The following is a 15,988-nucleotide window of genomic DNA, read 5'->3' on the forward strand; positions in this document are numbered from 1 at the left end:
CACTGCTTAAAATAGGTTCAAGAGAAGTTAATGCAATGTTGAATGTAATTGGGCTTCAGGTAAGGAAAAGTTCAGGGGTGGTTTGACATTCTACAATGAAGAAAATTAGCTATTAAATGTTAATATTATTAATATGCAAACAGTTCCATAGAGGATGCACTGAAATAGAAAGATGCTTATTAAAAGTGAGATGCATTTTGGCAGAAAACCTATTTGAGCTACTATACATTTTTCTTAGGTTATTTTAAGATCTTTGATCATTTACAGATGTCTTTCAAGTTTATGTTCGTAAGCTTTATTGTAGATGCTAATTTTGACCTGCCCAATAGGTTTTGTGGTTTGGAAGAAACTACACTGAGGGTAAATAAGTGACCATCATCTGCTAGTAAAGCTTGAATCTGACTGTTGGATGCAGTCCCAATAAACAGCCTTCACTGAAGTGAGCATTTTTAAATGCATTAGGAAAGCTTTTGAATGGTGGAAATAGTTTGTTGCTATTTCAGACTTGTTTAATGACTAACTTTCATTACCCGTAACTCAGCACTAGTAATTAACTATAAAGTAACATTAATTATTAAATATTCATCCTAGCTATCTAATACTTCTTGTTTTCTTGTGTGTTGCTTTTTCTAAGACATTGGCACTATCATGAAAGTTGTGGAGTTATCACCACTGCGTGGCTCAGTTTCATGGACTGGTAAACCAGTCTCCTACTATCTGCATACAATTGATCGAACCATAGTAAGTAACATGTTAAATTACTGTTATACAATACAAAATTACATTTGTATAGCGCCTTTCAAGTCAGGAGGATATCCCAAGGAATTATATCCAGTGAATGTGTCCAGGAAGTCCTTCATTTAACAAAAGGCTTCTGAAAGATCTGTGGTTCTCATAAGATTTGTTATCAGAAATCTTATTCTGAACAAATGTTTCCAGAATAATTTTTTTTAACACACATTAGGCCAGTAAACAAATGTAATGTTGTAAACAGATGGTTGGACTCACACCCAGTTCATTTGAGTTTTAATGATATGGGTTGAATATTTTATTGCTGGGGCAATCTTTTTACAGCTGCTTTATGAATCCTTTTGAACCAGATATTAGTTTTATGGAAAGAATTCACCGTCGCTGAACAATCGTGCAATTGAATTTGCAATGAAATCTTGTTCAATCAAAAAAAAGTAATGTTTGATATTCACTGTGTCAATACATTACTGAAAAAAGCAACGTAACAATACATTTATTTTAGGTTTTAAGATATTGAAGGCAGTATTTTGAACATTCTGCTCAGTAAGGGGAACTTGAAGTTTCACAAGCTGCTGAGGTAGTGAGTTTCTTGGAAGAAATTACAATGAAGTCTAGGTTAACAAAGGACAAGTGCAAATATCCACAATAGAACTGTTCAGGTCCTCCCAAGAAAATAAATTTAGCCTGTGTTAGAGCTCTGTTAAATGTGCTTTCACAAAGAATTGCAGAAGGTGTAAATGTTGGTAGATAAGTGGTGACAGGAGCCCCAGTACTACACCTTGTTGATGACTGAATGTAGCAACACACATTTTATACAGGTTAGCAAGAACTTAAAACTCTTATTCATGACTGTTTTCTTATTTCAGCTTGAAAACTACTTTTCTAGTCTCAAAAATCCAAAACTCAGGGTAAGTTTTTGCTTAAAATAAGAGTTAATGGCCAGTGTTTGCAATTCTCTCTTCCTGTTGATGAGAAGTTTTGAAACTTATTTACAGGAAGAACAAGAGGCAGCTAGGCGCCGACAACAAAAGGAAAACAAAGAAAATAAGAGTAGTACAACAACACCAACCAAGGTACTGCTTGCTGTTCTATAGACAAATACATTTGGGTATGCTACATTGCTTATTTTTATCCTCTGTGAATCAGTTTTAACTAGTTAATTGTGTGTGTAATGGGGTGCTTGTGTGTTCTCTGATGTTAGAGATAGAGGTTGTGCTTCATTTATGGTGCTGTGTGTGTCTAGTGTTGCTGCTCAAGTGCACTGAGTGATAGTCCTTGATCTCAATCTTCTGCATAAATATACATTTTCAGAATTTTGTTAACTTTAATTCTCTGGCGCATTAATCTGAAATTTCTTCAAACATCTCAAGTTTTAGTCATGATGGCTGGTGCGTTAGCCCTTTTATCGGTGTTTCCCATCGCCTCTGCACTAAGGTTATCCTCTCTGTCTAGACAGTATCTCTGCTGAGGTGAATGCTAAAAGATCCATGACCTGATTTTTTTTAAAAAAGAGGATTGAGTCTTTCCTGGTGGCTGGCCAATAATCTTCCAGATAAAATTGGCCATTCACCTCAAGGTTATTTCTGGGACAGCACTGCGTGCAAATTGGCTGCCACGTTCACTTACAAATGCAGAGTAATTACACTTGACAGTTTACTTTTGAAGTACTTTGAGATGTCAGCGTCGAAGGCGCTTTATCAAATACAAGGATTACTATTGTCCCATGCATTGGTGGTTAACATGCATTGGTGGTTAACATGTTGTTGCCAGTTCAGCCCACAAATATGATTCATAAATTTGGATTTTAACTTTAATTAGGTCCTCTTAGAGTCATAATCTCTAGGTTCACTACCCCAAAAGACCCTTTTATTTTTAAATAGCATTTTCTTCCCAGTGAGGCTATCCGGTGCAAGTGGGCAAGTAACAAACCTGTTCCCAAGTTTTTTGTGATGTTGCTCTAGTATAACAAAGATGAGTGACACAAATCCACGAGTCTCTGTTGCATTTAATTTGGAATGTTTTACCTGGTTGGAGGAGGGAGGGGGAAGGAAATATTTGACCTGAATATGACTCATCACTGCACGATGTAGTGTGTTCGTGCACTATTTGAGCCTTCAGGAAGATTAGCCTGAATCCAAACTGACAAGGCTCTTAAAAATCCTGTCACGAGAAGCTCGAGAAAATAAATATATATAAAATATATAAGTTCAAGTTAGTTTGGACTCCATATCAAGGATTTCCATATTACTGCAACAACAACTTGCATTTATATAGTGCCCTTTACGTGGAATAGTGTCCCGGAGCGCTTATTATTCTGCACATACACCATTAATGCTCCACGAATTCAACATTGGTATTCTTAGTGTTCTGCTGCATTGCTTTATAAAATGGAATATAAAATGACTTTCAGGTTCACATTCGCTTAGTCTAGGGATTGGTTATTGCCAGGAAAAAGCGCATACGTAAAATATTTGTGAGCCTTCTCTGGCGCTTGAGACGATGATTTTAATTGAATACTCTTATGTTATTGGAAAAAGGTAGAAAAAGCATGTTGGAGGGAACTAATTTTGTATTTTGAAGGGTTTTTATTGACTTCCATTGCGAAGAAGTGCACTGTTTTGTTTGGTCAACTACAATAATAATCCTTGCATTTTGATATGGCTCTTTTCACATTTTCTAGACGTCTCAAAGCGCTTCATAGAATGTACTGTAAAGTGAATTGACTGTATATTTCATGGGTGAAAGGCGGCAGCCAATTGAGCACAGCAGCGTTCCACAAACAGTCGTGGGTTGAGTGACCAAATTATTGGGGCTTTTTTTTTTCTTGAGGGATTATTATCAGGCGTGTGGAATAAGGAAACTTGCCCACGGTTTCGCCCTGCTGGGAATCGAACCCAGGTCACTCGCTTTGCGAGGAGAGTGCTCTAACCACTGAGCTACAGCAACTAATCATAGCAATTCTATTAGCAGGATTCTGGTGCTGAAGAGGAGAAAAATGTGGGGCCAGGAATGAAGAAATCGTCCTCGCCTGCTAAGCCACGCAAGAGCAAGATAATAAATAAAGGAAAAAGAATCGCAGTTCGCAAACGAGGGCGCCCCAAGAAAATGAACACTGCTATTTCCAAAAGGAATGCAAAGAAAAGTCAATCTGCACTGGATCTTCTGCATGCTCAGACTGTGTCTCACGCGTCCTCCCCTCAGGGTAAGTTAAACAAGCTGCTGATTTGAGGTTCTTTTCAGCTGACGTGAACAAGCATATAATCTTTCTTGAAAATCGGTTTGCAGTCAAAGGCCCTCTAATTGTGTCATCTTTGACACACATTTCAAACGCACCCAGGAAGCTTAGAATTTCTGAGCCTGGAATGTAATTACTGAAAAGTGGTTTAGTTTAAGCTAACTTCAACGTTTATTAATAGCCAATAAATAATTGATGACAGATAACTCTGTTCTGGTGTTCGCTACACTTTTTGAAGATTTAACTTCCAGAGGCACTGACGATGCTTTTGCTTTTAAAATTGAACAGATCTGAGAGATGCTCTTGTGCATTTTGCCAAAAAATGTCCGTGCATAAATTATAACCTTGTACTGCTGATTATTTCTTAGTGGGCGTGAAATCCTTTGCTTTAGTCATCTAAACCTGTTTTTCCCCAGATTTAATCAACATAGTCACCTGTTTGCATCCACGCACTCATTACATGTTGATTTTCACATTAATAATGTGTTCCTGAGGTAGCTGCAGAAAGTTTCTGTGTAACCACTTTTATTCAACCATTCTCCAGCACCTCTAAATTACTTGTAATGAGAAATGTGTAACTAACATGTTTTAAATTCTTCTGAAATGCTCAAACTACGTGTAATCTGAGAACGTAAGATTAACACAGTTGAATTCTCTTAAAAATTGACCCTTCTGTATCAATTTTAATGCTAAAATCTAATTTCTGCTCATAATAAAAGATTGGTTTTGCAATCAGCTTGAGTATCTAATCTTACTACTGTTAGATATTAGCCTGGTTTCAGGATGTAGTCATTTAGACTCTAATCTGCAACGGATGGAATACGGTACCAAATCAGATTATAAGTTCTTTCCCTCGACTGAATTAATCTTTCGCTGTAATTTCTGAATTTTCTGCGAGTTGATTGCAATCGCTTTGAGTTGATGAACTGAACATTTATTGTTTTAGATGTGTACAAGTCACCTCATAGTCCATTTTACCAACTACCTCCCAAAGTGCAACGCTATTCACCCAATCAGTTCTTACTGGGTTCTACACCACCTGCACTACAGAAGCTGCTAGGTAAGTTCTATTTATCTTTATACAGCTCGCTTCTCGATAAATGTTTGCTGTTCCTCGCTATTTTACATATTGTTTCACAAATTAAGAATGAGGTTAGAAGGTCTCAACTCGTATGTTGAAAGTTTAAGGGATGAGACACCCGATCAACCCGGATACATACACATCTCTAGAATTTTCTGTTGCTGGGTTTAATACAGCTGAATTACTCCACCGCTCTCGTGTGATGTTTCACGTCCACTGATCAAGTCAATTTTATATCGCCCACATCTGTGGGTGAACTAACTGTATAGACTATACATCCGCTTCCTCATTTGTGAACCTTTTCACTATAACTGGAAAGCTATGTTGGATTTGTAGACATTTTTTGCACTAAAAAGTCCATTCAGTTGGGTCATTGTCTGTGCCATAGTATTCGCTACAGGCAAACCTGATCTTGATCATTAGTGTCTGTTCTTACACAAAGAAAGCAGTGCTCACTGCCTTGACAGATCTTGACTAAGCTAAAGAAGGGAGTATTCAAGGTCTGCCCCCTTGTGGGTGTATACATCAAACACCTACAGTTGCTCTTGATGTTGCTCTCCACTATCACATTCGGCTGAATGAACAGTGACATTTTCCTGTCCGTTCAACTTTATTTTAGAGTAAAATTCTGTGGCTCTATATGTGATCTTTTAAATCTGCAGCTTTGCTGCTGGTTCTAGGCAGATGGCCGGTTCCTAGATCTGAGTGCTGCTCTGATCTCCAGAATGCAGCACAAACTTCACTGTCACTTTTGATTTTAGGAATATATAAAAATGTAAAGTTAAATATTTGTAAGTTAGCTATTCTCGTGTTTGTTTCAAATGTGTGTTCTAACCCCATTTGCTTTTAACCCATTGTTTAAATTACTCTACAAATTAATCTTTGTTCAAATGCAGAGTCTTTCAGGTTACAGTATCTGCAGTTCATGGGATATATGAAGACACCTCAGTACAAGACAAACTTGCAGCAGTTATTGGACCAGGAAAAGGTATAATTAAATGTCAGACTACTTTTCTCTGTTTGTGCACTGGGCCAGGCATTGAGATGATAACGATACTTGATGGGTGAACTATGGGATTCCTTAATGTGTAGATAGTGTCAGAGCAGAATTGCCCTGGATCTGTGTGACACATTTTTGGTTTCCTTATTGACAAATCCTAATAGAAATCACCATATATTCAATTCCAATGTGTGTTGTGCTCGTACCAATGTTAAAAATAATGTTGTTTTATATCTTGCAATGTCCAAACCCATAAGTAGAAATTCTTACCATGTGGGTGTATATACTTTATATTAAAAAAAGCAATAACTGATTACTAGGGAATTGTAAAGCTATGGCTATAAAATAAACTGATGGATTGCAGCATTCTCATTTCTTCAGAAACTAATTATATTTTGTTTGCAGTTAAAGAACATGCAATTAACAGGGACAGCACAACAGCTGTTTAGAAATTGTCAGGCACAGAAGGAAGAAGTCCGTCATCTTTTTCAGCAAAAACTTGAAGAGGTAAAAACCACGTCAACTCTTCCAATAAAGAAACTAGCTTTAAATATAAAGTGAAATAGTCATGTTTGTTTCAAGCCTCAGTATCTATTGCTTCTTACAATTATACATAAATACATCTTTTAACATTTTAAATGTGCAAGAAATGTTGCCTGGTTCTGTTCTACAGAACTGTTTTACAGCTTCTTAGTTGAATTACTCAGACAAGATGGGGAATTTTTCTTTTAATAAAAATTCTCTACATTGTCCTGATCTGAGCGAGACGTTGGATCCAGGATTCTGTAATTTCTCTGCTAACTTGATCAGCGATGCTGTTTACCACAGACTTTAAAAATGGCTTATAATGAAGAATAATTCAGGATAACGATTCAAAAGCCATGTTTGGTATTCATTTAGCACATATATTTATTAAGGACTTGAGACATCTTTCAAGGGGTCAGTTTGTCAATTGAATGAACTTCTTGTTTTCTTTTCTCTCCTTTAGTTGGGTATAAAGGCAATGACATTCAATGATTTAGTCCAAGCACAGAAAGAGATTGTTGCTCATAACAGGCAGCTAAAAGAACAGACAAAGCAGCTGGAGAAGGATAATGGTGACCTCAGGAAACAAAGTTTACAGCTGGTAATTATTCTATGATTCAGGAGTGGGATGGAAGTTACAAATAGCATTATTAAACCTTTTTTAAGAATTAGCTTTTTCATAAGTTCATCTTTTGCCAGAAATTGTTTGAAAAGCTGCATGTCACATTCAGTCAGTTTCTGCCCAATGTCAGTAAAACAGCCCTCAGAAATTAGTCACAGAATGACTAAGAAAAGAAAATGAGGCTGTGGTTTTTTGTGCAGAATACGAGAGTTTTAAAATGTAGGAGTATGACTGTTTTCCATTAATATGGAAGAGAAGAGGATGTTGAGGTTTTTCCTTCTTGTGTTCACTTTTGTCACGAATGTTGCAGCTGAAAGCACGATGTGAAGAGCTAAACCTGGATTGGTCTTCCCTATCTCTGGAAAACCTGCTGAAGGAGAAACAAGCCTTGAAGAGTCAGATCTCAGAAAAAGAAAGACACTTTTTAGAACTTCAGGTATGATGATAACAAAAACAGATGGTGACTACATTCTTTAACATAGCATTTTTTTATATAACAAATAGGGTTCAAAACTCTCAATTGGTCAAAGTGTGTGATGCAGCTGGAATGTTGATGTCGAGAGCTCTTCCCAACAGGAATTGGCTCAAGAATGAGCAGCCAATTATTATAATAATAGTTGCATTTGATATAGCGCCTTATCACGTCTTCGAGACATCTCAAAGCTATTCACTGTTGGTTGAGTAAACTTTGATTCCATCAGTCTGCTCTGGATTTAAACCCAGACATGAAAGGCCAATGTCACAATTCAATGCACCACCCAGTATCCCATGTTGTTAGTTATTACATTATAAATTGCTAACGTTCTTGTCTTTATTTGAGTTGCAGTACTTTCGGAATATTGAGTGTGGAAAGTCACCACCATGTTATGGCACTGTTCATAATAAAAATAATCCTTGCATTTGATATCGCGTGTTGTTACGTCTTCTAGACGTCTCAAAGCGCTTCACAGAATATACTGTAAAGTGAATTGACTATTTGTGGGAGAAACGCAGCAGCCAATTGCACACGGCAATATCTCACAAACTGTCATTGAGTAACCAAATTACTATTGTTTCTTTTTGTGGGATTATTATCCCCAGAAAATCCATCTGCCAATCGACTAATAACCAGGTTCCTAATTACAGCTAGGTAAACAGAGGTGTGTGGAGTAAGAAAACTTACTAACGTTTACTGCCATATAATCAAGAGGGGAAAAAAAATCGTTGCATCTAAATTACCTTTAGACAAGAGATTATACATTGTAAATGAACTTATCTTTGGAAATGAAATGAAGGATGTTGACATCAGAAATTGAGTGCCTCTATTTCCTTCTCAGATAAGTATTGTGGAGTTGGAGAAGAGTCAGCGTCAGCAAGAGTTGATGCAGCTCAAGTCATATATACCATCGGATGAGCTACCTGTTCAGCTGCGCAACAAAAACAAGATGAACTATGACATGGAGGCAGAAAGAAACCGATTCCATCTTGAAATTGAATGCCCTAAAATCCCAATGGCAAGTATGAATGGTCTGAGCCCTGAACTCTCTATTAACGGAAGTGCAACACCTTTTGAACTTCAAAGTTCTTTAAACCGGCCTCCTTCGAAATCACAGAATGTGTACAGCGCTGTGTTACCAGACCAGGACAGTGGGCTGTGCATTCCAAACGTAATGAATAAACTCACAGCAGACAGACTCCAGAATCACTCTCTTCCTGACTATACCCGATTCTCTCCAGCTAAAATAGCACTTCGTCGACACTTGAATCAGGATCATACTGGAGGGGGCAAACTGGCACACGAAGTCCAATTGGCCTATGCCCAGAGGTCAGTAACTCGTGTTTTGCTTTTGTCTGTGAGAAGTAATGAAGAAAAGTTAGCGTAAACCGCAGTTAATTTATGCTTCCAATCAGCAAGAAGGAAGTACTGTATTCTTGAATTAGTTAAGTTGTCTGTTTGTTATCTTTGCAGTATAATTAAACAGGCTAATGTAACCCATCGAGTGTTCCTGGTGAAATTTAACTTGATCTGTAATTCCCTTTTGCAGATGGATGTTAAAATGTTTCTTCTTTCTTTCCCCCCTTCCCCCACGAATTGTAGTTTTATTTATTGTATCTTTATTTAGTGGTGATTTCTAGGATTCACCCCCCGCCCCCCCCACCCAAATTGTTTGTACGCTTGACATTCCAGTTTGAGGGGAAAGCTTCTAATATTTTTGATCTGACTCCTTAATGTGCTAACTTTCTGCTGGCATTTTCTTTTGAGCATGAGATATTGAGGACATGGAACATTTTCCCCATTTTTCTCACTCTTGGGTCAGCTGTGATATTTGTGTTCTCCATGTTGTTTTGTATCAAGAATGCGCTTTTAACTCCAGCCTCTCAATCGCAATTTTCGTTTCCATATTAGCTATTCTCAGTGCTTCTATGAGTGAGTTTATTAGCACTTAATGGGTTATTTACTTAAACGTAAAATGTGGCATTCTATAATTTTAACAAAGGGTGGTTAGTGAGCCATTTGAGTTGGTTCATTTTCATTGATTTCTAGTTGAATGGAGCTATTTTATAGTCTATTTTCTTGTTGGCTGTTACGTTTTAATGATATTAGGAACTCATTGAGTAACTGAAATGGAGAAAATCTTTTTTTTTAAGCCTAGAATATGAATTGGGATCCCGATTGTTTTCTTTTTCCCCCCCACTTTGAAGACTGCTAAAGTTAATGCATTATGTAGGATGGTTTACCAGAGACGCAGATTACTACCTCATGACCAGTTTCAGTTACATGAAAATGATTGATTTGTGGATTGAATTTCAGGGTTGAAAATCTAAAAGAAAATGGCCTTCCAGTACTAAGTCCAGGAATTCCAAATGGTATTAAGCATTGTTCAGTTGAGCAACAGCAACCATCTTCTCCAACAACCCAGCAGATGGCCTGTGAGAAAAGTGTAGAGAAGGTATTAATAAAACATTCTCTAACCTTTTCCTATTGGTTTGTTCTCGATCTATGTACACTGCTGTGTACTTGTCAGCATTTTCCTACCTTTCACACGATTGGCCCAACTGGACGCTACCTTCTGCTCTTGTATTCTTATCAATCTTTCATATCAACATTGTGAAATATTCAGTTTTCTTATTTATGCAACTGCCACATAACAATAGTTATCTACGTGCTAGAAAATTGCCCATTCCCTTATAATTTTGCTTCCTCTGCTTGTAGGAGGACACACACACGCAAACGCACACATGTATAACTTGTAGACTGTGCCGTTATTTCCTTTTCTTCCACTAATTGCAGCACATCTTTTATCTCCCACACTGGAATAAGAAGTTTGATTTATTCATTTGCTTCAATGGTTGAATAGGGTTCATCAGTCAAGTTGCTCTAAAGTTCAAATTTTAGGCTATGTGAGTCAAGTGTACCTTTTTATTGGGTTAATTCCAACTGTGGACACTTGTCCATGTCAGCTATTGATTTCAATTTGCATGAAGTGTCAAAGATTCGATTCCATTGACTGACTCTCTATGCATGGTATCTATTTCCACTGACTTTACATCTCTCTCTCTCATATGACTTTTGAATCTGAAATCCATTCTTGGCATGATTGTGTAATCCAGGGGAAGATGAACCTGGTTACAGATATACAGAAGCTCTGTCCCAGCACACAGCAGGATCTGCTCAAGTAAAGTTATTCTTGTCTGGTCACATTCCGGTCCCCCCTCACAGCAGAGGAAGCAAAAAAATTGCATGGGAAGAGGTAATTTCCCAGTGCCTCGATGAATGACTATGCCTCTGTATGTGGAAGTTTGACTAATACATGAGTAATAATAACATATTAATAGTACTGAAAATTGAAGCTGAATCAACAGCCCATTTTGTGCAGAAAGATTCCATGTGTCTTTTCAAAATCCATAATGTTCTTTTGTCGAGTATAAATATTGTCCCAAGAGTTTTGTATAAGCTGTAGTTGCCTGTCTGTAAAAAGTGACCTTTTTTTTTCTGGCAGCTTTCTAAAGACTCCAGCAAAAGTCCAGTTAATAATTCTGAAACCATAACCAGCCTACCAATCAGTATTCCACTTAGCACAGTTCAACCAAACAAATTGCCTGTCAGCATTCCTCTGGCCAGTGTAGTTTTGCCGAACCGTGCTGAAAAAGTGGTAAGTAATGTTTGACTCAATGTGCTATATTAAGTATGGTGTAACGAAAGATGTTTCAGTTTTGCTGACCTTGTCACAGGAAGCTGCTGTGCAGTTCCCTTTCCTCATCTTCCTTTCATAGCCACGTACTGAGTGGGACCAACAAAATCAGTTAAAAGAACATTACACAGCGTTGTGAAAACATTAACTCAACAACGAGGCAACTTTGAATCGGCCAGTTTTGTAGTGAACACAGGAACACCCATGGAGTGACTCTTTATGAATTAAATGTATTCTGGGCTAAACAGTGACATTCAGACTTAACTGTTGAAAATGGCTTAGATTATTTTGGGAATACATAACAAAAATTATATTTGTATAGTGCCTTTCACGTCAGGAGGACGTCCCAAAGTGCTGGATGGGTAAAAAATGTGGACAAAATTATACATTTATGAATTTGCTCATTTTACTGAGAGGCGAATTAAATTCTATGATGTTCTTTATGAGGGAGCATATCTAATTGATGGATTTGTGGTTCTTGTCATGGATTGAGATCGTGCCAAAAGCCAATGAGCAGTTTTCTTGCATTAATCTCAGTTCAGATTATTACTGCATTTGAGCAAATGGTTCTTGACAATTTTCATCTTTTTTGCAGAGAAGCACACCTAGTCCTGTCCAAGTTTCAAATCGCGATTTATTGATGTTTGACAAACAATATGGTGCTAATTATGGTAATGCTGCTGGAAACAAGCCACAGGCTTTGGCTACCTCAGGTACAATTTAGTGTTGTGTTTTTTGGGGGGAAGGAACGGCCGGGGGCGGGGTGGCATTCTTTTCTAAAGGTGCTCCTGATGGTATATGGTTGCACAAGCACTGGCTAACAATAACAACAGATCACATAGCGCCTTTTGCGTCAGGAGGACGTCCCAAGGCAATGGACAGTCAGGGATCCACACCCGAGCTTAGTGTATTATAGCAAAACCTACTGCCTGTTTCTTCTTCAAGTGTTGAGTATGGAGAAGTCACAGGCAATAATTCAGTAGGCACAGACTGTTTATTGGTCTAAGAAAAGAAGCAGAATACAACAACCATTTACTAAAGATGAACCAATGCAGTTTGACTAACTGACAGTATGCTGCACATTTACAGGATACTGTGTCTGATACCATGTACAAGTGGCCATTCTTCCGACGTGTTTTCCAATAATGTGATTTGTTTTCTCTCCTCCCCGCGCCCCTCTCCAGGTTTTTATTTAGCTGGCTCTGTGGCAGTCAATGGGGTCCATTCCGGTTCTCCCACCCAGTCAGCTTTCAATAGTCATGATAAGATGTTGGAAAGTTCTGAGTCGCCCAATGCAAGTATCTTTGTCAACACTTGTGCGTCCCATGGCACGAACCCACAGCATCAAATGGTGCACCTGATGCAATCTCGGAGTTCTGAACAAAACTCCCCAGCCACACAGCATTCAGGCAGCCCGAGAATGTCTAGCTCCTACAATCCAGCATCCAACACACAGAGCACTGGTGGGGTTTTACAGTATGCAGACATGCAAAAGACCTTCTCGGAAGCGATGAGAAAAGATTTGCCATTGGACCACGGACTCGCCGATCAGGAGAATGATTTGAAACGAAGGATAATATTTTCAACTGCAAGTAGCGGAAGTATGAAGCAGCTTCCTTCAAATAAACCGAGTTCTGTGCCGACAGCCGTCAAGTTGGAATCTGGTCAGGCAATGTCTCAAGAAGGAAAGAAGAGAGGCAGAAGAAAACGTTCTTCCATGTCATCCAATATATCCAGTTTAAATGCAGGTAGCTCTCCTAAACGCAAATCCCTGCTTGCTGCATTGGGGCTTTCATCGGGATCCCCTCTAAATATAAACTCCATGGTAAGAAGTGGTTTCTAATCATTCACTGTATTGGTTATTTCCTTTTGCACAGAGATGCTTGAGACTTGTGTGAATATTCCAAACTCTTGTACTATACAATATGTTGCATCATTATTCTCAGATGAAGTTGCTTCCACAGAAAATCTAGTGTGCCAGTAAAATTAAAACACATTATCAACCAATTAATTGTTCTTTTAATATATATTTCACTTGTTCAAGCTTCACATACAGTTGAGAGTTGCTGTCATCTTGCGGGGTAGATAGTAAGGGACATTTAAGCTTTGAAAATATTTTTGCCTTTGGATGGTCAAGTGTCTTGTATCAACGTTGATGTGGAGTCCAGTTCTTTTTCTCTTATGGTGGACATTCGTCAGACCCATTTGTTTTCCCCACACTGCCTACAACACTGAAGGTATCCCAAGGGCACCTGGGCAACTGGCTCACACAATATAGAATGTTTGCACCCATTTGAGGTCTGTAGCCTCTTTTTGCCAAAAGGCTGACGTTGTCCTTTTCTCTAAGGACAAGCAATTGCGCTGCACGAAGGTCATGGCTTCAAGGCAGATTGCCTTTTCGTATGAATCAAAAAGTAAGCAACATTATTCACAGAAAAACATTGGTTTCACATTGCACTTGATATTTTTTCAGTCCACCCAGGTCAATCTATCTGGGACTTGATGAAGTGACTTTATCTGGTCAGGCAGTGAATTTGCAATGAACAGCAATTCATTATGAGTGTTACTGAATATGGACACCGACTTATTGTGTATATTCCCTGACTTTCATCATTGTCCATGTATCCTCTTTTGCACGCCATGGTTTGGGAACAATTAAAACAACACCGGCAAAGGTTTTTTGCAAGAGGTACCAACAAAGTCTTGGGATGCAGTAAGGTGACGGTTGCCCATTAACAAAAATGTATTTAATCTTTGCCCACAGAAAGGACTCTTCAATAAATGCAAGTTGTTGTTCTTGATCAGGTCAGCAGAACTCAGTGGGAACTTGCCTCATTCCCCTTAATTACTCTGTGACTCTCAACAATGAGTGAACTACCATAGCAACATAACATCAACCACTTGATTTATTCAGGTGCTTATTTATAGGCAACCATCTGTGACTAGGAGTTCTCCTGTACATATGCCCAAGCCTTGGCAACTGTCTGGCAGCAACACTGCTGAATGCCATCCAGTACGACGGTGGCAGGTCAGGGTTTTGAGTGGGCTGGCCCGCACGCCAAAGGAAGCATGCTATAACACAAGTATACCAAGGTGAGTTAAGGGAGGACAGGGACCTTTTGTGGAGCAGACGGTCAAAATCTCTTCTTGATCTTGATTCTTCACTGAGTGCAGATTGTGAATGTGGAGCTTCATGGGACCTCTGGCTTTTTAGGTTTGAAGCAGGAGCTGTCAAAAGTTATCACAGGATTAACCAGTTTATTGGTGGCCAAGTGTTTATAGGAAGTCCTTTTCTGATCCTGAGATATCAGTTCCTATCATTGTGAAGGAGAATTCAATAAGTATAGGATTGTTCACCAACTAAAAGGTAGTGTGAGTCGGGTTAGCTTTTCGTTACCGCAGCTTCTGCGATGTAAATGTCAGTAAATCCCTGTTTCTAGTTATACTCTACAAGACAATCTCTTCCATCAGCGCGTGCTTTCAAGCCAAAGGAAGGATCATTTCTGATGATATATAAGACTGGTTCACCTCAAGTTAGCTAGCATCTGGTTGTAACATTTTCTGCACAACTGTCCTTGCCTGCTGGCACTTACCATCTTTATTCATTAGACAACTGGAGCTGAACCTTCTCACACATTGGTCGTCTTGGCAATTTGGAAGTTCTCAAGAGGGCAATCTAAATCAAAGCACGTTTAACTTCTCCGTATAAGTTTGGACTGCATTCGTAGCCTTTCTCTGCTGTCACTAACCTTTGTGAACTGATGCGGAGCCCATTTGGCACAGGGCGCAGTCAGAGAAGACCTTTGAACTGTGATGAAGCGATACATTTGGCACCATGATCCTTGGAGGTTTCGTTTGATGTGTCGCTCTTAATAGGACTGGCCTAACCCTGATGCTTGCTGAAAGGGAATTGCAATTCAGTAGTAGCAACACTTCAGAAAAATGTCTATGCTGAAGACAAGTTCAGGCTCACCTTGATCATTTTAACCAGCAGGTTTGTGGTTTGCCAGTAATTCCTTTGTGCCAGGAAATGCTTTTGGATGAACAACTACAATCTACTTCAGCTCTTCTGTTTGCTATGCTGTGAGGGAATACCAGATAGTTTAGAAAGGCTTGCCTGGGAGGAACGCTCTTTGTTCCTGAAATAGTCTTGAACATAATCAGAATTTGGTTCTGAGCAAGTTGATGTCCGAACCATTTGGACCCACAGGTTCCTGTGAGTGTTTTCGTATATGATATTTCCTCTGTTTGAGGAATATTGAAGTGTTTTGTGAAATGTTGTATATTTCTGCTAGATCACCTTATCTAGTTTGCCATGTACTTGTAGCATTTCATAAGCCTCTCTAACCAGAGGCCGTTTCTGAATTGGGAAATCCGAGTGATGCAGTTTTATTTAGCATATCTTTCTTTCCATTGAATGAAAGTATCTCTTGGTTGACGTGCACAGTGAACTGACACACCATGCACATTAGAATGAAGGATTTTTGCCAATAAAGTTTGTTTCCTTGGGAAACAGGACTTCAGGATAGTTATTCTGTTAATCAGGTGTATCTGTTGTTCTCTAACAGGATTCACTGGAGGAAGTTGGTGCTAATTCCACTTT

At 38.7% G+C, this 15,988-nt stretch overlaps 1 protein-coding gene across 3 annotated transcripts in view; it reads left to right on the top strand.

Annotated features, from left to right (window-relative positions):
* Window positions 1–15,988, top strand: part of dot1l (DOT1-like histone H3K79 methyltransferase) — a 37,474-nt gene that overhangs the window by 9,442 nt on the left and 12,044 nt on the right. For 2 of the 3 annotated variants that reach the window (XM_042342803.1, XM_042342805.1), the window contains exons 11-24: window positions 635–741; window positions 1,617–1,658; window positions 1,746–1,823; window positions 3,718–3,952; window positions 4,932–5,045; window positions 5,963–6,054; window positions 6,472–6,573; window positions 7,055–7,192; window positions 7,524–7,649; window positions 8,530–9,017; window positions 10,005–10,143; window positions 11,194–11,346; window positions 11,981–12,098; window positions 12,570–13,210. In XM_042342803.1, coding sequence (XP_042198737.1) covers window positions 635–741; window positions 1,617–1,658; window positions 1,746–1,823; window positions 3,718–3,952; window positions 4,932–5,045; window positions 5,963–6,054; window positions 6,472–6,573; window positions 7,055–7,192; window positions 7,524–7,649; window positions 8,530–9,017; window positions 10,005–10,143; window positions 11,194–11,346; window positions 11,981–12,098; window positions 12,570–13,210 — 2,573 coding nt within the window. The remainder of the gene's footprint in view (window positions 1–634; window positions 742–1,616; window positions 1,659–1,745; window positions 1,824–3,717; window positions 3,953–4,931; window positions 5,046–5,962; window positions 6,055–6,471; window positions 6,574–7,054; window positions 7,193–7,523; window positions 7,650–8,529; window positions 9,018–10,004; window positions 10,144–11,193; window positions 11,347–11,980; window positions 12,099–12,569; window positions 13,211–15,988) is intronic. The other variant, XM_042342804.1, reaches the window with a different exon arrangement.

This window comes from Callorhinchus milii, unplaced genomic scaffold, assembly GCF_018977255.1.
Source record: "Callorhinchus milii isolate IMCB2004 unplaced genomic scaffold, IMCB_Cmil_1.0 Scaffold21, whole genome shotgun sequence".
NCBI classification, from domain to species: Eukaryota; Metazoa; Chordata; class Chondrichthyes; order Chimaeriformes; family Callorhinchidae; genus Callorhinchus; species Callorhinchus milii.